Source organism: Anas acuta, chromosome 5 (genome assembly GCF_963932015.1).
Source record: "Anas acuta chromosome 5, bAnaAcu1.1, whole genome shotgun sequence".
Lineage (NCBI taxonomy): Eukaryota > Metazoa > Chordata > Aves > Anseriformes > Anatidae > Anas > Anas acuta.
Genome location: NC_088983.1, coordinates 54,497,780 through 54,518,728, shown reverse-complemented (window position 1 = coordinate 54,518,728; position 20,949 = coordinate 54,497,780). Strand labels below are relative to the sequence as shown.

Below are 20,949 nucleotides of genomic sequence, written 5' to 3'. Positions count from 1 at the left end.
AGTGCTTTAAAGCCTAACTAGCAAGAACAATAAAGAACAACTTGTGGCTACCATCCTGGCTCTGACATCAAGTATGCACGTTAGCATAGTGACACTACAACCACGGTGACCAGAGCACAAAAATACATCTTTAAGCTAGTTTGTGTTGCAAAATCCAGAATGTTATAGGATCACGGAACTCAGCACAAGCAGTTAAGCACTGCAGTCTACCAGACACTGAAGGACACCTTCAGGATTGCGCTGCATAAAGTTTACCAAGTTTACACAGGTGTTCAGCTGTGTCAGGCTCACAGCTTACAACAGAGGTAACCAATTAAACTAACGTCCTAATTGCATCAAGTCTTTTCACATGCACAGCACCTTACAGAAATGTTACATCCTCCTGTATTTGCATTTGTCAAGGCAATACTTCTTTGGAAAAAGGAGAGGTCAGATTCTGGACCTCAGTTTCTCCATTTGCATGACTTACTCTGTAGCTAATTATACCTTAAGTAATTGTTGAAGGATTTAAGTAAAATGATTGAAGATTCGAATAAAAATTGCTTAACTGTGCAAGACGTTTTTCAGCATAGACCTATAGATTGATCAAACAACCAAACATATATCAAAGTTACAATAAAAACAAAATGTAGCCAAGCCTAACTTAAAACTATAGATTCACACCAGCTTTTCTGATTCTGATACTTTAGTGAGATTATTTTTACGTTCTGTGATCAAGTGCTGTCCTTCCTGGCAGTGTGCTCACGTTCCTAGGAAAGACTCTTTTGTACCAGCACACACAAGAACTAGTAAACTTAGTCATCAAGAGGGAACCCATAACTGGAGTGAGACATCTAAGTTGAAGGCCAAGATGAATTACAAAGCACTGTGATATAACACGGCATGGACTTCTTTTAAATATGAAAATTCTCTCCTGGAAACAATATAAATTGCATGAATGAAGTACATTTAAAATTAAAACAACTTCACAGTTATGCTTGCACATAAAGAAACCAATTGATTGGTATTTTTTGGTCAATTCTTATTTCTAGAATACAAAGTTTCGTGCAATTATTTAAAAAAAGCAAGCTGAAAACATAGCACCTTGATTTTGCATTCTCTAGACATCAATTACTAAAGTAATACATGGCATACTTACTTTCCGTCTAATGAAGTTTATTAGTTTAACATATCCATAAAAATCAAGTCCTGGAATGAAAGAAAAAAGAGACCGTGCGTTACAGAAGATTCACAAGTTTTACTATCGTATGAATACTAATTACTTGTTTAACTGGCCACCCTCTCCTTAGGATGTATGTCATTAAATAATGTCATCTTCCTATCTTAATTTCCCATTTACAATTTCACTCTCTAGGAACAAACCAAGACACGTCCACCTTCAGGACCAATACTTTTGCCACAAATTACGAACAGAAGACATGAAAACTTGGCTTACGAGGATGTATTTCCTTAATTTGGCTAGCAACTCCGCACCAGGACATTATCTCCTACTAGGCTGCCTTGTTGATATTTTAGGTTGTCGTACTCCTCTGTTCCCATTTTCTACTTTCTGCTTACTAGAAAGTAAGCTGTTCCTACTCATCAAGAATACACAGATATTTAAAATACCTCAGAAATAGGGATAGTTTACACGTAACTATTTACTTTCCTTGAAAAGAGAGGATACCATCTATACTAAAAACCCTTCCAGCGGGTTTCAGCCTGCAAGCAGTCCAGACCTTACAGTTTTGCGTGCAGATGTCCAAATGCTTTACACAGCTCCCACACCACCACCTTTCTCCACTTCTTAACATGTACTCTCAGGACAGTTTTATTTCTAACCCTGCTTCCCAGCGCTCCTCTGCAGGCAGCAGGACGTGAATGAGAGGCTCTGTGCTCGGCCCCCACCCACCCCACCCCACCTCGCCCCGCACACGGTGCAGCCCGGAGCCGCCCCCGTGCTGCGTGCCGCTCACCGTGCCGCCGGGCCGCCTCGCGGAGGTCGAAGCCGTGCTGGGCGCTGCAGTGCGCGAACACCTCCCCGGCGGCGCCGAACACCCTGCGGGCAGACAGCCGTTAACCGACCGCACCCAACGGCCGCAACGCTCACACTGGGGACGGAGGGGAAGGGGGGGGGGGGGGCAGGCGCACCTGGCGCAGAAGAGGCATTGTGCCGGCGGGCCCTCGGCGCCTTCCTCCTCCTCCTCCACCTCCTCTTCGCCCTCTTCCTCCTCCTCCTCCCGCTCGTCGCCCCCCTCCGCCCTGGATCCCATCCTCCCCGGCCCCACGTGCGCCGCTTCCGGGCCCCCCGCGTCAGCAGCGCGCCCGCAGGGGCGGCACCGGGCGGCTGTGGGGAGATGGAGGGGGGGGGGACGGGGATGAGCGCGCCCCCTGGCGGCGGCCTCCCGCGCGCCCAGCCGGCCGGTGCTCCCGCCGCGGCGCCATCTTGTGGGGCCAGCCCGTCACAGCCCCTCATCAGGCACAGCGGGGCCCTAAATATCCCTAAAAGCACCTCAATACCGAAAAGCTGAGCTCGTGGCTCAAAGCAGCTGGTATTTGTCACGGTGGGTGGGACAGGTTACCAAAGCTCTTCTGCTTCCTCACCGCAGTCTGGGGCTGAGGGAAACGCACCTGCCCCTTCTGCCCCAACAAGCAGGGGACCCGCATGCATCCCAACCCGTGCCCCAGGCTCACGGAGTGACAGATTTCCACCCTCAAGCAGCAAAAAGCACTGAAATTCCCATCTGTGCTAGTACAAGAGCTTCCAGAAATACTCGAACTACTTCTGCTTACTTCTCACAGCTAACACAAAAGGCTTTTATAAAAACAGTACTAGTTAAAGAGATTAGACTTGCCTAGATCTTGCATCATTATAGGCAATCCCAAAGCAACGTGAAAAAGCTACACCTGGAAACTGATTTTAGATATGATCAGAACAACAGATTTGAAAGGGAAATTTGTTTTAAGAGCTACAAAATCAGTCTCCTTTACAAATCCTGCTTTCTTTTCAAATTCCCTATCCATTCAGAATTACTTCTGTAGATACAGCAATATAACACGGATTCTTCAAATGCTGCTTAATGGTCCAAAATGAAGCTCCTTATAGATTTTTTTCCTTTCACAGCAATAAGTACTCATTGACTAGGCAGCAGTGCAAAATGCTGGCAAAATGCTGCATACCCCTAATGTACACGAGAAATCTAGGCAAGCCAGATGCTTCTGCCCTCTCCCTAAGCAGGGTCTGATCCAACGAAAGAAATGGCACAACGATAAAACACTTTTCCTCTACTCTCGCTCAAAGAGCTAATCACAGAAATAGATTCAGCAGCCACTGTTCTGTACGTAGTCCCTGGGCTGATAGCAGCAAAAGCAGGAACAGCAGCTTCTTTGTGTTTTACTGAAATTCTCCCCCACTGAAGGGGCAAGGGGTCACTGATTGCATAGTCTTTGCTCCATTGCACGCCCTCAGCTATTGTTGAGTCCACGCAGAGAATAACAGACTGAATGTGCTGCCCAGCCTTGTAACCAAATCTTTTTTTTTTTGTCATTGCATGAATTAATATTCTCGATAAATGTAAAGCACCTGTTCACTTGGAACAATGTATATAACATGTTGGGTTAAGACTGCATGAAGACTGTATGACAGCAAAAGCATATAGCTTGCACCAGTACCTCTTGAAATATGATCATCTTTGTTACCATCTCCTAATCCTTATAAAGGGATTTGCATGGTACAGGAAGATTTACAATGTAATGGATTACTATTTTATAATCCGGACCAAGGGGAAGAAACTTCAAATATTTACATTTTTTTACTGTGTTGCAAACTTTTTTTGAAGCTCTGGAAACACAGCGGGCCGTCAGATGGTGTTTGCACACAAAATATGGTCTTGTCGTGTCACTTGTAAGCTGTAATATTTCATCTGGATTTCCAAGCACATGTAACTTTTATTTTCTACCTGTGTCACCACAGTGCTTGTCATTACTCAAAAGCACAGAAAGTCTGTTAGCAGAAACTACATACAGAGCAAATAAAACATTTTTGAGAAAACTATTATTAAACAGCTATTACTTTACCCTGTATAAAATATACACGGAACTATACAGAAGCATGAAGCTCAAGACTGAAAACAATTCTTCAAAAGCATTTTCTGTCTAGAAAGCCCAGATGATCTGAAATATTATCCTATACTCCTTTGATACTAAACCCAGCCTGCTAGGCGTACGTGCCAAGAACCATACTCCCAAAACTACACAGTGCAATGGGAATTATTGGTCGTACTCAGTCTTCCTATCCCAGTTGGTTGCACATTTTATTAAACTAATTATGCACAGCTCTTGTAGCAAGCAGTCGGATCTAGAAGCAGATACTACCTTTTTCAGCATGTCTTTTTGATATGTTGCAACAAGGAGGTTCTCACAAGGCTGTCACTGCAATGGAAAGCGTAGGTACTGCAGCGATAGGTGCAGTGGAAGAAGGTGCAGAAACCTCATGTTTTGCAGGGGGACATCACTGCAAGTAAAGCATCATTAATGGCAGTGATTTCCTTACACCTTTACTCACTCTTAGTTGAAGGGTGAGTTTAGATTTCATTAAGAGCATGGAAAGCTTTAAATGAAGCATAAATCAAAAAATTTTAGTGCCATTTAGCATGCTGAAGGGAACAAGCTGTGATACAGAGAAGAGTAGTAAAAATATTTTTATAGTTATTATCAGGGGAAAAATGATTAATATTGAAAGCAGGATCACTAATCTGGATTTACATGCACAGTCAGTTTTTCTAAGTTTGATAATGGTGCCCATATTCCCCTTAATTCTGAAAGAAGATAAGTGGGCTGTAAAATGTTTTTTCATCTGGGCAAATACCCAGAGGACCCTGTGCAGGGCTCATGCAGACATTAGGGTAGGTTGAGGATTAGGCCTGAGAGAGAAAGCAAACCTACATCTCCAGCTAGAGTGGGGCTGGACATGGGCTGCCTGTGGAAAGGATGGGATGCAGAAGGAAACATGCTGTTAAGTTTTTCTTCTCAGCAGGTTCCTGTTGGCTTTTTTTTTTCCCCAAAACAAAAAACAAAAACAACAACAAAAAAAAATCCCAAATTATGGTTAGGGTTAATTTACCTAGTATGGCACTCGCTATGTTACACAGATCATTTTCACCAATCACTCCCTGTTCTTTCTCTGTTTTCTCTGCTTTTACATTCAAGCAGCATTTCTCAGCCTGTCAGAAATGCAACAGAAACACCGAGCATCTCTTCCTATCCATCACCCAGTCCCTCCACAACTTAGAGCACAGCTTTTATCCTTACACGTGAACATTGTCTTGAGGCACAGTTAGAAAAGATGATCCAATTCCTTTTTGCTACCAGGCAGAGGAGTCCTGCCATCTCCAGCATTCACTCATCTGACCATTTGCTATCCTGATTTATCCTTCCAAATCAACTGAAACCTAGCCAATTTTACACCCACCGACCTGTGCTTGCTGAGATGGCAAAGGGAAGCACACTGCTGCTGCAGAGGGGCTGAAGTGGCCCAGCATCCCTCTCCGTGCTCTCCAGCTGCAAGGATCACTTCCAACGTGGGGGAATGGCAAATAGCAGGAATAAGTGGCCTGAAATGTAGCACTGTTTCTACAGACACTGCTATTGAGTATTTTTCGATGAGGGATTGAGCAAAACCCATCTGTGCAAACCTACAGTGAAGAAAAAGGATTGCATTGTGCAGCAGCTTGAGGAGCACAGGACAAGTTCAGGTGCTACAGACTGCGCCCAACTGAGCTAATGCCAATCAGTTAATGTAAAACAAACTAACAAAGGAACACACAACAACCTTAGGGGCACAGAAAGTAACTGAACTTCACAGTTACTTTCACTGTTGATGTCCAAAAGGTAATTGCAGACTAAACTACAAATAAGCATGTTAAGGATGAGCCAGTGTTCAAAGACAGATTATATTTAAGCAACGAATTCAGACTTTCTTTTTCATCTTGAAATATCTGTTTCCACAGGGAAAAAAAAAAAATACTTGGACTCAGAGTAAAAGTTTTTGGTAAACTACAAAAGCAATTCTATCCTCATCTGAAGTCAAATCAACTGTTCACCTTAAGACACATCTTCACTGTGAAAAACAAACAAAAAAACAAAACAACAAAAAAAACACGTGGTCTCAATTCATTCTCAGCAAGAACACAACTGAGGACAAGCATTTTGTGGCATTCAGATCTGCTAACACATCAGACTAGTGGAACTGCTAGCTCTGTACATTGAAAACAAACCCTCAAAAATAACTATCTGAGGCATAATATTTTTTACATATCTGCAAGATACTTAGTGTCACAATAGCTGACAGTAAGTATTTTGACAAACTGGCTGTCAACACCTTTTCAAAGTTCCTTTGAAACCTAAGCCCCAAGAATATCAAACCCACCACAAACAGCTTGTCTCTGTGTTCATGGGGAGAAACTAACTGAAGCAAAAATTTTAATTGTGCCAAGAACTGGGAACAAATTGTTTGAACCCTAGATAGCAATATTTTTTTTCTGAACAACAAAATTAGAAATCATAAATGAAAAGAACATTAGTACATATTTTCAAATACATTTAGGGAATCCAGTGCTTAATGCCTAAATTTCCAGGGTTTGATAAGGATATCTTTAAAAGCACACCTGAGATGGAAGTAGAGGAAGAGTGTGAAATTTTGTAGATTATAGAATGAGAGGGACCACATAACAGAGCCATATTTCTCACGTCTGTTACAAATTCAGTGTGATTTACCTTTGATGTGCACTATATCACAGCACAGACCACTCTCTCCATTTTGGTGGATGTAATAAAAATACAAGATTTTCTTTGTATAGCTCTGCTCTCCCTAACTTATGACTGCCCCAGCAGAATGAGGAACGATGCTGATGAACATAAGCAGACAAAAACAAGTTAGAAAAAGTCAGAGAAAGAGAAAAATATCAAAAAGCACAATCAAGCGTAGGACCAGATCCATTGACACTGCTTTCCTTGCAAAATTGCTTTTGGTTTTCCAAAGACATCAGGGAATATAAATCATGTTGTTTTTTTTTTTTTTTTTTTATAAAAAGTTTCTTAGTTAACAGGCTGTTAATTTAGTTGCTTGCAGAAAGGATGTGCTATTTTACCTGTGCTTCTGTATCTAGAAAAAAGACAGAAAAATGACACACCGATTGGGAATTTTTCAGGAGTTCAAGGCTTCACACTCTGAAAAACTTTGAAAACATTTTCCAGAAGATAACAGACAGTTTGGGAAAATTATTTTCTTGGAGACGATCTAGGTACCCCAAAAGCTTCTCTCAGAGGTTTAAAGAAAGGAGGAAGGAGAACTGTTTAAACCTGCACAAATAACGGGAATAAACAATAGCACAATGCAAATGTGTAATCAAAAGATTTAAAAAATAAAATAAAAATAAAGTAGGTAAACTAAGGTATCTGTTGTAAATCGAAGATATTAACTAGCATTAGCTAGTATTTAGATTTTTATGTCAGCTTTTTCTAAGTTGTCTTGTTTTAGCTTTTCTCTTAACAGATTTTTGCCTCATTTCACTAACATGAAAATGGAAGCATCCTTCAGGAAAACTGCAAATTGTCCTGATAAATATTAATTTCCACCTTTTTCTTTAAACCAAAAAAAAAAAAAGAAAGAAAGGTGCTTGTTTGAGGTATTATGAGTAGTAGCTATGTGTGTTAAATCTCCCATTCTTTGCACCAGCTCCTTTTTTAAAAAAAAATAGATTGGCCAATCAGAAGTGCCTAGACCGACGCTGTCTCCCTCGGCTAATCCAAGGCCAGTAGAGGGATAATTTGATTAAACTGAGACCCTAATTTATTTAGCTTTAGTTCTGGATCAACCTCTTCTTAATAGAGTGCTGTCGTCTCCAATTGTTTGATGAAAATTAAAGTGACATAAATACCATGGGACTTTTTCAATCTGATTAGTCAGCTAACTTGCATCAATACTACCCCAGCCATCAGGCGCTGGCGTCCTTCCTTTCACCAGCCTCACTAACAACTGACAAGTTCTCCTTGAAGAACGGGCACCCACGCTGCCACTCAGACCCCCACACTTAACCCATCATCCGTCCTCAATGGCTCTTGTTTGACAAGGTGCCCACACCTTTCTCCATTGCTGTTCATCAGACAAAGCTAAATATTGTTTTATTAGCAATCAATAGCCTGTTAATCCCAAACGATTTCGCAAATCCACTGAGCTCTCAAGCTGATTATAAACGTTTGGTTTTTTTTTTTTCAAGCTGCTAAATTTCAGATGGATTTTCCCCTCTCCTCCTGACCCTCCCGCTCCGATATGGGACATTGTAGCTGGCAAGCAAACCCACAAAAGCAAAAGGGGTCTGTTGTCTTTAACTGGACGCTTACAAATGTCAGAGTTTTGCAGTTTAAACCTAACCAAACCTGTGCCACCAAGCCCTCAGCATCCTTACTAGCTTCTCCACTTCCCTTCTATCAGTTTGAAACTTATGAGTAAGAAAGCTTCCGAGCCTTCCTTTTTATTTTATGGCAAGATGGCAAATTTTTGCTCAGCCTGTGGGCTGACAAATAAAGAGCGAGAAAGACAAAAGTCAGCTTCTTTGATTTGCAATACAGAAAATGCTAATAAAGCTACCCGTTGCACCACAGGATGATGTACCAGTCACGGCCAAAACACTTGGGCAGGCCTGGTACACTCTCAGGTTCCTTTTGTTTGTGTATTGGGTCATGGATGATATCTACTTTGAGGCACACGGGGACCAGCATCACAAACACACTTCCTCTAGGGTTTAGGAATCTTCGCTTATGCCTACTGTTTGCCTACCTTTACCCTAGAGATGCTACTCGTGCTAGCTAGCTGGTACCACAACGATGGTCCATCTGGGTTATCTGCTGGTTCTGTAGGATATGCTTCCTCTGTGATAAGGGGAAAAGAGGGACTGTTGTGAGGTAACACCTCAGCAATGACTGCACATACCCTGCCCAAAACACATCTTGAAATAGCTGGTCTTTACTCTTCAGTAGGAGAAACTTAACTAGTAACAGGGTAGTCTCCTCCTTGTTGGCACCGAGAGATTTAACTAAAAACTAAAATCGACTAAACACATCTCACGCTCACTGTGCAGCCACACACACTGCATATACCCAAACATACATTACATGCCCAAATTTTGAATGAAGTAAAAGAAAAGTTATATCCTCTGGGGTATCTACTGAAACAAAAACAGGTTTTCTGTTTTATCAGCCTTGACAACCAAGTGCCAGTTCTGAAATGGATTATCAAAGTAATATTTTGGAGGCAAAGTTTCTAATTGGTAACTTCCAAAAGTGCTCCTCCATATCCAGGCACAATAAATGTGAATGCTTCTGCTCAGAGCATAATGTTAAAAGAGCTCCAGAGTAGACTGCGTAATATCTGTTTTAAATGGCTCTTTCATATAAGCTCAGGTCTTTCAAGGACTTATCTCACACTTTGTCCAATATTTTTTGTTGCTTTTTTGTTTTGAGAAGTATCTATCCTATCAAAGCTATCCATCAAAAGACCAGAACATGCTGACAAAAAAAATACACCTACTCGTTATTTTCTAAAAGTTTGACATTTTAAATCTCAGGCACTTTGACCAGAACATGCAAGGTTTTGTCAAGCCAAAGAAAGCAGAGGGTGTTTTCTGTTTCCACTCTCTTTTAGCTACTGTGTATGACCCTGGTCTGTTTGCCAGAGGCAAAAATGGGCTTAAAGGGTTGAAGAATGTTTTTCAGTTTTGCATTCTTCACAACAAGGATTAGCAAGAAAGACTTTTAACACTAATAGTCACCTTACTACAGTACTTCATGTAGTTTAAAATCCTTCTCAAAAAGCTGCATTTCTAAGGGTAGCTTTAGAAAATTATTGCCAATTCAAGATTTGAACATCTTTGTACTGCTTTTGCATTCTGGGATACAACAATCAGCATTTTGTGCGAGCTCTTCCAGGCCTTCAGTGCATTCTCAAGCTGGCTACTCTGCATAGCAATGATCATGTTCTTTTTTTAAAAAATTACAATTAAATTTGCAAATGTTCTGCTGTGCAATAGCATGCACTGTTTGAAACCTAGAGGAAGGGTTAGCTGCTTTTTATAAAATTATTTTTATCTATTAATTTGTTAAAATATTTTTTTCCTTTCACCTAATTACTCTGTAAGAAGTATTAAACATTTGGAAACAAAAAGAATAAGCCTGAAAGGATTTTCCTTTACAGCAAAGTAAGAAACCCATCATCCTATCATCCAGAAGTGATCAGTATCAGCAATTAGAAAGAGCTCCTTTGCTGCACTGTGAGGTCTGGATATGTCCCACGTGCAGCAGTTTATACAAGCAAACTCAGGTGTAAGAAGTCCATCCAGAGCAGCACAAGACTCTACTCTCCCCAATTTACTCTAACACACCAGCAACAGACAGCTGTTCAATTCTTGCTCCAAATGCTTCACCTAAAAAATCATCAGGGTTTTGCATTAAAGGCAATGTTTTCTACAGAAAATAAAAATAACATTTGTGTGAATTTTCTAATGAAAACAGAAGTTGTTAAGTCTGCAAGTACTGACTGTACGTCAAGCCTGAAGTGGCTGCATCTACCAAAGCATTTTGTTTTGAGCTGGAAACCTGCCCTGTGGCTTTGAAGTGAATTCCTGCAACTCCCACTTGTGGTTTGTTGTTTGGATCTGTAGCCCGCTTGGTGGACACAGAGAAGATGCTAAAACACAGTGGCCACCCCAGGTGCACAGCAAATACCTTCCAACAGCAGAAACACCACCAAAATATTGTTCAGACAGCTTCAAACCATAAATGTGGTGCACACAGAGAATCCAGGGAACCACAGTGAATCTGAGCTGGTGTAAAAACCTCTTAAATTTTGTGTGCTGTAGGTCTATGACCTTCCGCTTCTCACTTCTGTTTATTCATCCGCCCCTAACAAGTTTCTTACAAATTTATATGCAACACTTTTTCCTGTGAGACTGAGCAGCACTATTACTCAAGAGTTCTTCCCAAAAAGAATAATCCGTGTCAATCATTGTAAATTGTCACAATTTAGAATAATTCCCGCAGCGTTTCACTTGGTGCTAGGGGTCACCTGCCTCCACAAACTGAGCCTTAGTGTTCACGGATGCTCATGCCCGGTACAAGTTTAGGTCACCCTCCCTGTTTACTGAACTCTTTGACTGGTAGCCAAGTCATACATCTGGAAGCTACGGCAGATGCTCAGCAGCTGTTGTCCAAGTTGCATGGGCAGGAAGGAGATTTACTGCCTTGCTCGGGCTGCCCAACCCCCTGCTTCATTTGTATGGCGATGCTCAGAGCACAGCGGACAGCGCAGCTACGCAGTTTTCCTGTTAATTCATCAGGCATTTGCCTCTTTTATCCATGGTTTTGGGTAGGTATGACTGGGTTTCCTTAATGGCTGTGTTATTTGTGTGCCAAAGTTCATCCTTCTGAACTTCAAAATCATAGAACTGAGCAACATGATACTTAGAGAAGCTCAAGACTGAATCTGGACCCGGATCCAGGGCAGAACTGCACTGAGCCAGCAGTGAATGCAATTCCCAAGCAGGTACAGCTGGATATATAGTAATTCGATAAAACTAAAATTGAGTTTCAGGGGCTTTAAAAACAGTGTTTTATTTTTCCCTTCAGCTTCCAAGCTGAAGTATCTGACAACAAATAATTCTTTTAATGTTATTTTCACGTATATCCCCTAGAAAAAAAAAAAAGAACTGATTGCAACATGAAAGAGTCTGTCTTGAAAAAAATAGCAGAATGAAAATTGCCACTTTTATGTGACCATTACAGCAAACTGGGTACAAGGCTGTTTAACTACCAATACTTTGCTCTTTTATCCCAAATCTGTGCCCTCTCTCCCCAGCAGCCTGTAGCCCCTTACCAGATTCCTGCGTTCCATCTCCTGCCTCCCTCTCTCGCTGTCTGCTGTCGTTACTTCTGCTTTGCTAGATACAGGTCTCTGTGCTTGCCTTCTGGGAGACCAACTCATTGCAAAGAGAAATTACTGAAATATACAGGCAGAGGAAGCGGGAGGAGAGCCCTGCTCAATATGCAGCTTGAGCTACTTAAAGGAGCAAGGGTGTGACCCTCCAGTGAACCCCCGATTTGTACACAGCACCAGAGGGCACCAGATAACAAGCAACGATTTGCTATATATTGCCATCGATTTTCCCATAACAGCTACTTACTCTTGCAGGCCACTCTGATTCCTTGCAAGTGTGCTACCTGCCTTTTTAAAATGAGGTACCTGCCTTCTGACACCTATCCTCTCAGGACCAGACTGTAAATCTGTTGTAAAGGTCAAGTTTGTGTTGTAAAGCCCTTTTTTTTTAAATGCTCAGAAACACTCCTGTGTGGCTCTGCCCTGAGCTGCAATGGTCCAAGCCATTTGCTTCTGGGCCATTGAATGCAGCCTGGGTGAATGCCACAGGAGTGTTTTGGCTAAACCACGTGGGCTACCAGCTCTGGCAGCGGTAGCCTGGAGGCTGCTTGAGCACCTGCCTTTGCGTTGTACATTTTTGGTTTTCAGAGGTTTCAGCCTTTTCTGCTTTTTGGATATTTCTGAATTTCCCTAACACTGCATTTTGGACCATCATGAGATACAACCAGGCAACTTCACACCAGCAGCTTTCTACCTCTGCACATAGTCAGCGAGGTCTTCGCAATCTGAACAGCCAGAAACCAATCTGGATACCTGAGGTTTTTACACAAGACTTCATTGTAGCCTAAATTTGCTGTCCATAAAAGCAGATCATTCATAACTTCCAAAATAGTTCAGCAAGGAACGCATGCTTGGAAAACAAGGTTTGGAGTTAACACTGCAAGCAGTCAGATCAGACTATTCCCATTTTCTGTATGGTGTGGGTGAAACCGAGAGCAGAATGTGCCCTGAACAGACTAAATGGATTTGGTTATATGTCTTCCTAAGCAGCCAGGTGCAGGAATCGCTGGGCTTTTTTTTTTTTAAGCATTTTTTGTACTAAACTGGACTCCATACCCCAAAAGTGTTTCTTTCCCTAATCGCTTTCCTTCTCAAACACAGTCTTCCTCTGAGGACGCAGGGGGGCAGTGCAGCTCTAATTTGGATTCAAACATCTATTAGACAGATGGTCTGCTTAACATACAGCGAGCTCAGCCCAAATCCGAGGAAAGCTCCCATCCCATTTAAAGGATCATTTCTACTATTTCCCTCTCTGCTGCACACTGCAACCCGCAAGTACTTATACCTTTTCAAATAGAGATGTCTTCCTCAACCTCCACATTTGCACCAAATATATTTAATGCCAAAGGGCAAAAAATAAATAAATAAAAATCAACAAATACTCTTCTTCCCTAAATGCAATCAAGTGCATCTATTGGTGCTACTGGGGACCAAGTCCTGGAAGGTGCTGACAACCCACAATCTCTCTGAAGGCCATCACCACTTGCAAGTGCTCAGACCTCCTGGGTCAGAACCCAAAAGCAAGCTGAGCACGTCCAAAATCGACTTTTTCAACACCCCGAGTAACAGCTCAGCAGGAGCCTTTCACCTGCAGCCAGTCCCGATCAGGAGGTGAGCGGGGAATAAATCGCGTCCTTTTCTCACGCGTCCCTCAGCCTTTTTCAACATCTTAAAACAAACATACAACTCTCATGAGTTACACAGAGGCAGAGCTTCTCAAGAGACTTTAAAACGGCAATGCTAGAGGATGCAAATGTACTGTTCTTTTTGTTTGTTTTTGTTTTTAGAAAAACTCATTGATAATGGAATTAATTGCCTCTAAAAATTCTGCCCACAATTTGATGTCATCTTTACCGAGGAGATAAAAGCTTCTGTTACCAATCACAAAGCCATTACTACGAATAGTAAGCCAAACCAAAAAGGAGAGCATATTTTCACAGGCAGTCTGCTTTCACAGACTTTGTTGCTTACATCAGTGGAGACTTACTTCTCATCGTAATGCTCTCTTCAAGTTTTGCTCGTGTGTCTCACTCTGGAAGTGCCACGTACCAGCGCCGTGCTCATTTGGTGTTTTAGACCTATTATTAGTACATAAACAAGCTGCTGGGCTCAAAGACATCATAAAACAATGAGTCAGGATTACAAGCTGATGTGTAAACTTATTTTAGAAATTTTACTTCAGATAGAAGCAGTAGCTGTATGGTTTGAAAATGTGTGAAATAAGTAAAGGAGATAGCCACTTAAAAAAAAGTGTTGTTTTTTTTTTTTCCTGATAGCTCTTTGAGCTGATTTGTTCTCCATTCTCATGGGCCAGCTAGCAAGTTCTAACTTCCTCTGTAAAATGCATTTCATTGTGTTTAAGTAAGTTTATTCATTTTACAGTGTTCCTTCCAACCAAATACCTTAGAGAAAAGGCATTTTGCAAAGTAAGTACCTAATGCAAACCAAACAAAATAGTCACTGGGTAGTTTGGAGCAATAATTTTTTTTGGTTGTTGTTGTGATTTTTTTAAAGAACATTTTTTTTCCAGCACACTGAGGCAAAGGAAACTACTATTTAGTGTGAACAAAAGTCTGTTGTTAGCAGGATATTGACTTTAACCAGGCTCTGTGGGAAACCCCATCGCTGCATGCAGAACCTGAGGAATGCGGTGTTTTTGAAACCTCCACAGCACTACTCACGGTCTGGATCCTGGCACATACTGCAGCATTGAGAAATGCTTCAAGGCCACAGCACACAGATCCATGAGCGGGGTGGCATTCTACCAGCAGCACCGCAGAGCATGCACAGCGTGCTCTGGCATTACGCAGCATCTCACAGACTCTCTTGCAGCCACATCACCGTAGAAGGGTTTGTGTGTGAAATAATTCTTGTTCAGGAAAAGGTTTTGACTGAATTCTGAAGCTCATCCATTTGTGGTACTTCCTAGGCTTTTTCTGTTTGACCTTTTTCGCGGGTGGTTTTGCTCCTTGGGGTTGTGTATGTTCAGAGAGAAGTTTACAGACATTTTAGAGATGATTAATGATATTTGCAGTTTTATATTATTTTACAGCAGCCAGCTACATTTTATCTTAATATATATTTCTGCATGTACTTCATCTGTATTTCTAATTTCAGCTTACTAACTACTTAGAGTGAAGTGTCCTTGATTCATTGCCAGCCTGAAGCAAGAATTAGATGATCTTTAAGGTCCCTTCTATAATTCTATGATTCTGTGAAGCAGCATTATGATTCTGACAATTAATAAAAATTACAGCAAATAGAAATAAATCAAAGAGTTTCAAGTAGTTACCCAGATCAGGGAGTAAAGGGAAGACACGCTGCTGGAACAGCAGATTATCTTTACAGGCCAGCCTCTGAGAGAACCCCCTGGAGGAGCAAGAGCGTGGAGTTAAGAGCTCTCAGGCACCGTAGGTGCTCAGACTTACACCCAGCTGGGGCCTGAAGCATCCATGTGCTCTGTCCTGGGGTGTAGTGGCCCCACTTAGTGCACATCAGTAGGGGATGCTTCACCTGCAGCACTGGGAACAGTTCAATCATCTACCACAAGGATCCACAGTGTGGAAATGCTGACAGTGGCTCATTTAAGAGACAAACCTACATTCAGCACGGCTGAGAAAGGGACAGTTGTCAGGGAGCCAGGTTTTGGTTTGCAAAATCAAAACTTTAATTCATAGCGTTGCATCTCTACAAAGACACCGTACAGCATGACTGGTGGTGACAAGAATCCTTTTTCTGCTGTTTACAGAAAAAACACAGCTCCCACTGGCTTCAGATGATTTAACCTCTGAGAAACAAGCACTTCATAAGGTTTAAACCAAGATCTCTGTGTTTCTAACAAAAGAGGAGGTTCCCTGCTTCCTTCCAAGCTTCACACATTCCTACCAGACACGCTCCACTAGGAGTGAGAACCTAATTCACCTGAAAACAAAAGCTGCAGAGAATATATCAGCCAGGTTGGGCTCTGCACTACCTCAACATGGGGCTAAAAATGTCCTGGTGCCAGGAAAGGGGAAGAGGGGGGGACAGTGCTGCTAAGGGTGGGCAGGGGAGCACCGAACTGCTTTTACAAGCAGCATCTCAGATTGGCTGCTGTAACCCTGAGACCAGTTTCTCATCAAGTCCTGATCCACAAATACAATTATTTGGAAAATATCAAGGTAATAATACAGCATATTTACCTTCTCCTGAACATATATTGTTCCAAAAAAATACAGAAAGAAATAGCTAAAGGTCAAGTGGTAAAAGAAAAATCACAGCAACATCAAGAACTTTAAAACAAAACAAAAAAATAAACTGAGAAGATGCAGTTATGCAGGTCAAAAATATTATCTGAAGAAACAACCAAAGAACTTTTATGGAACCTACGGCTTTGGAAGTCAGCTTCACTAGTATAAAAACACAGAGCAGCTCCCCCAGCCTTCCCTTTTGCAACCGGTTTGTAATGTGCAAATTGAACAAAATAAAACAGTCACTGGAAAATTATAAACAACTTTAAAAAAAGGGAAGGAACCACGATATATTAGTAGTTTGAAATAACATAATTTCTCAGTAGGAAGCTATAATTCCTTTGAATTTTGACTAAAGCCATATTGGTAGAATAAAATTAAGCTACAATATACAAAGACTTTTTGCAAAAGGCATACACCAAAGCATCTGAAATTCAGCTCGCTCTATCATATTTTATTAGAAAATTAAGTTTTCATGTTTTTAGAGCAAATAGTTGATGTTTCTGAGCTTTTCTTCACAGACAGCAAGCACAACATTTTGTTAAAAAATAAAAATAAAAAAATCCAACTCATGCAGATTCTTCATTAACATTCACTTTAGTTGCTATTAGCTATTAAAGGATTTTTTTTTCCTTCCATATTTATATAGTTGACTGTGGGGAGAAAATGTTTTAACTTATTTAGTTGTTTTTGGAAAACTTTAAAGATGGCAGGGTGGCAGAACTATATTTCAGGCTAGATCATCATTCCTAAGTAGCTTCTTTTAACCTTCAACATACTTTTACTGCAACTTTTATTTTTCCCCTTTTGGTAGAGAAAGACCCACTTATTTGGGGAATTAAATAGCCAAAGTTTTCATGATGATGTAACGAGCAACAAGCTATTTGAAGTAATTGATCCAAGTATGTTGCTGAGCTGTATAAAACATTCAAAAAATAAGAGTACTAAGCTCCAGAAAACTATGAGAGCTTTTACAGAGGCTACATTGACTCAAACTTTTTTTTTTAGCTTCTTGTCATTCTGTTACATTAATCATAATAATATTTGTAATTGTTAATCAAACTTGGAGAAAGAGCTATTGCTTTTCATTTTTTTAATGAAATGTGAAAAGTAATCTTTCATTCCTCCCCTATTGTACTGGCCTACTTTTTCTTTCATTCATAATCTTTGTGAAATCACTCCTGATACATAGGAACATCTCAGGAAAGAACAAGGAAAAAAAATAAAGAAAAAGGAAATAAAGCATGGAGACTTTCAAAAAATATGCAAGATATTATTCAAAATGACAGGACTGTATTTTCTTTTGCTATTTCAGGCAAAACGTTCCTGAAACAGCCATGCCCTCCCACCATCTTCAGGAAGCTGGTTGGACAACTGTGAAGGTTAGCAAATAATAAATGTCAAGAATATTGAAGTAATGAGATCATTGCCTGGCAGACAAAGTGTTTTGAAGACTGAAATCCAAGATACATATAATACCGTGCAGCCAGTGGTTACGGCCAAGATAAAGGGATGGCCATACAGAAATATATTTGAAATCCTATAATCCATTTGTCCATAACTATTTCCAGTCATCAGAACTGAGAGCAAACAAACAAAGCGACGTGACCTTCGCAAAAAAGATAAAGTGAACTGCAAACAAATCTAGAATTCCCTCTCCCTCATCAACATGCTCGAAATGCCCTCTGAAGCCCGCTCGGGAGAGGAGCGGCGAGCACAGCCAGAAAGCCAGCCCTGCACAAACACCCTTGTGACCCACGCGCTCAGCAGCGGGATGAAAGAAAGTGCCATATCAATTTCATTTCCATTCATCATTGTTAAGCTTCAGTTTAAGAAAGTTTCATTGCCCATAAATACTCAAATCATAAGCAGCTGCACATGATATCATTTGGAGCGCGGTTGCATAACGCGTATTTCCCCCGAGCTTTGTCCTTAAGCTGCAGCCTGACAGGCATCAGCCAGAGCCAGCCTGCTCTCGAAAAAAAAGCCTGCGCAGCGTTTTTACATTTAGCAGCTGAACCAAACTTCACAAAAGCAGCCGAAAAGAATTGGTAAAAGGTCGGGATAGATTGACTGTTTCCAAATTGGAATACTAATGATGATCTTTAATGAAGCCTGACAGTACAATCTGTTTCTTATTGTTCCCTAAGTGCTGGCTACTGATCATATTCACTGGCTTTAGGTGACGGGGACAGACAGGGACAAATGGGCCCCACTGGTGAGCAGGACTGGGCACAGCTGATCTTTCAACATGGATTAAATTAATTAAAATGATTCTCACATCAGAAGAATCAATCTTTTTATGTTATCATCATAGTGGTTATTAATTTTGAATGATGTCTAATTGGTGCCACTGCTGTTTGGGTCAGCTGGCTCGGTAATCTTCTTAGAAAGCAGGAGAGAATACATAATTTTAGCTCCTCTGGCAGGGAGCAGGGGAGCTGCAGGAGGAAAAAAAAATCACCAAACTGTTTAAATACCCCTAATAGTGTGGAAGAACAACAGAGAAAGCAGACAAAATACCTGCAAGACCCAAACGGTGGAAACTCACCTGGCTTTATTAATTCCACTGCTCTTAATAGACTGCAAAATTAACACCTAGCCACCACCACTCTCTCACGGTGGCCTCAAAGAAATGTTTTCTTATAGCATTGACAAGAAGCACAACTGGAAATGCTCCCTTTCATTTTCTGGGCAAGGACAGTATGCTCAGTGCTGCACTGGACTCACACAGGCACCAGCAAACAGTGTGGTGTGCTCAGGCTGCAGACAGTCAGTACCTGGCCCAACCATTGCAGGGTTTGGTCCCACCTTAACCAAGGATGTCTCTGATTTCTTTGCACAACCAGTCTTTTGAAACCAGTGACTATGATGAGACTAGGACCAGGAATATGTGATCTCCTACATAATTTTTCAAGGTACTTAAGTACTTGAAAACATCAGTGGGAGGTCAGAAGAAAATACAGAAGGACCTGGGTGTTGAACAGGGTTACCCATCTGCACAGCTTTGAAGTTTGGGCTGGATGTGTCGTCTCCACAGCTCTGTGCTCAAACAACTATAAATGCCTAAATTCATCCCTGCACGTGGGCATAGAGCTTATTGCTTGTTGTCTTGATTGAAATAACGGAGCGAGAGAGAAGGCCAAGTTCTGCGCCTTATACCAGCAAACAGACATTCTAACAAGGTCAGAGCACAATGCCGGACAGCATTGGTAAGGCACGTAGTTTTTCCTCTTGTCACTTTTGGAACATTAATATATGACTAGCACCATGAATCATCTAAAGGAAAGTTAAACCTAGGATGACATTCATACTAGTTAACACCCTGGAGACTTGTGCTGAAGCAATATCTAAACCTCCCTCAGCTGCAAAGTGACATAATTCTTACTTTTCATTAGTTTGTGTTCTGGACATACAAAATTGTTTGTGTCTTGCCTATTTGTCATCACAAATATACAGCAGAAATAGCTTTACTTGAAGGAACAACCAAAGAACAATTCATCTGGGATGGCATCTGTTTTGTCAGTGGAGCAGATACTTTGATGATACATATCCAAATAATCTAAGCAAACATTAATGCTGGCAGAGGATGCATGTTAGCTCTCTTCTCCCTGACAACAGGAGGCGTTGTGCTCTCTACAAATCCACTTTCAGCTCACCTTTCTCCAACCACACTCTCCAGCTCGACAACTGTCTTAGGAGAAGTAAACCAACTGCCATACAAATAAAGGCCTGCAACCATGACTTTCCCTAGAGTGAGGTCTTCAATAGCCTGCAAACACACTGCTCCTGGGGCACTGCTTCAATTATATTTCTTTGGAAAGTCTCATGTCTTCACTATGCCAGTTCAGCTCTAACCCCGCTAGCTAGGGGAGGTAGCAGAGGACAGTGGGGAAGCAGGGGCAGCACATCTATGTGAGCAACTCGCCCTGCAAACCCTCTGCAGTCAGCCTACCTCCAGTGCTCCTGTCTCAGAGCAAGGAACACCTTCCTGGAGAATTCCTCCTTCCAGATGCTCCTCACGACAACGTGAGAGCCACTTGAGATGGCCTCTTCTAGCCTTAGCTACATTAAATGACTCTGCTTAACCTGTCTGCTGATCTTGTCAAGCTATACTATAGGTCACAACTCCCTTCACATCATCTTCATAACTCAGGGGGTAAAAAGAGATTTTAAAATATTTTAACTACTAGTGCTCTAGATGACCATTCTTCAGCAATAAGAAAGCAAGACAAACCTCAACCAAGTTCCAGATCATAATAACAGAAAAAAATAAAACGTTTTTATATGGTAGAGTCCAAGTTTGGGGAGCTGGGAGATCCAGGTCCTACTTCATAGATTGAAAGAATTAACACTTAATAGATGAAGTTTCTTTTTATCTTTGCTCTACACACATTCCCACTAATTCTTCTGCTGTGTTTGCGAAGTTGGGGCACACTGTTCTCATTCAACTCTGTTAGTAACTGTTTAGACAAGGAGTAAGTTACACACTATAAAAGCCAACCTATTGTATCTGGTGCCAGCACTGCTTTTCTATATATACGACATGGGCTAAGCTGTATCTCTATCTTTATCTTTGTTTCTTTGTCTGAATGTCCATTTCTACTAAGGATTTTTAAGAAACTAAAGCTAAATATTATTACTAGTTTCAAAATTCCTCTAAGTATGAAAATATGATAAGCAAGCACATTAAGGGACCCATTTAACTATGAATTCAGCAATATAACATACAGGCATGCTTGAGAACTATCTAGC

The 20,949-nt window shown here is 41.3% G+C and overlaps 1 protein-coding gene across 4 annotated transcripts in view; it reads right to left on the bottom strand.

Moving 5' to 3' along the window:
• PRMT3 (protein arginine methyltransferase 3) overlaps positions 1-20,949 on the bottom strand; it is a 166,499-nt gene that overhangs the window by 54,565 nt on the left and 90,985 nt on the right. For 2 of the 4 annotated variants that reach the window (XR_011097288.1, XM_068684936.1), the window contains exons 1-3: positions 2,131-2,297; positions 1,956-2,038; positions 1,139-1,188 (exon numbers count right to left, since the gene is read on the bottom strand). Coding sequence is in view for 3 of the 4 variants with exons in the window: in XM_068684936.1 (XP_068541037.1) it covers positions 1,139-1,188; positions 1,956-2,038; positions 2,131-2,252 (255 nt within the window). In the remaining variant the exon portion in view is untranslated. Of the gene's footprint in view, positions 1-1,138; positions 1,189-1,955; positions 2,039-2,130; positions 2,298-20,949 lie in introns of those variants that run through there. The other 2 variants (XM_068684937.1, XM_068684938.1) reach the window with 1 other exon arrangement.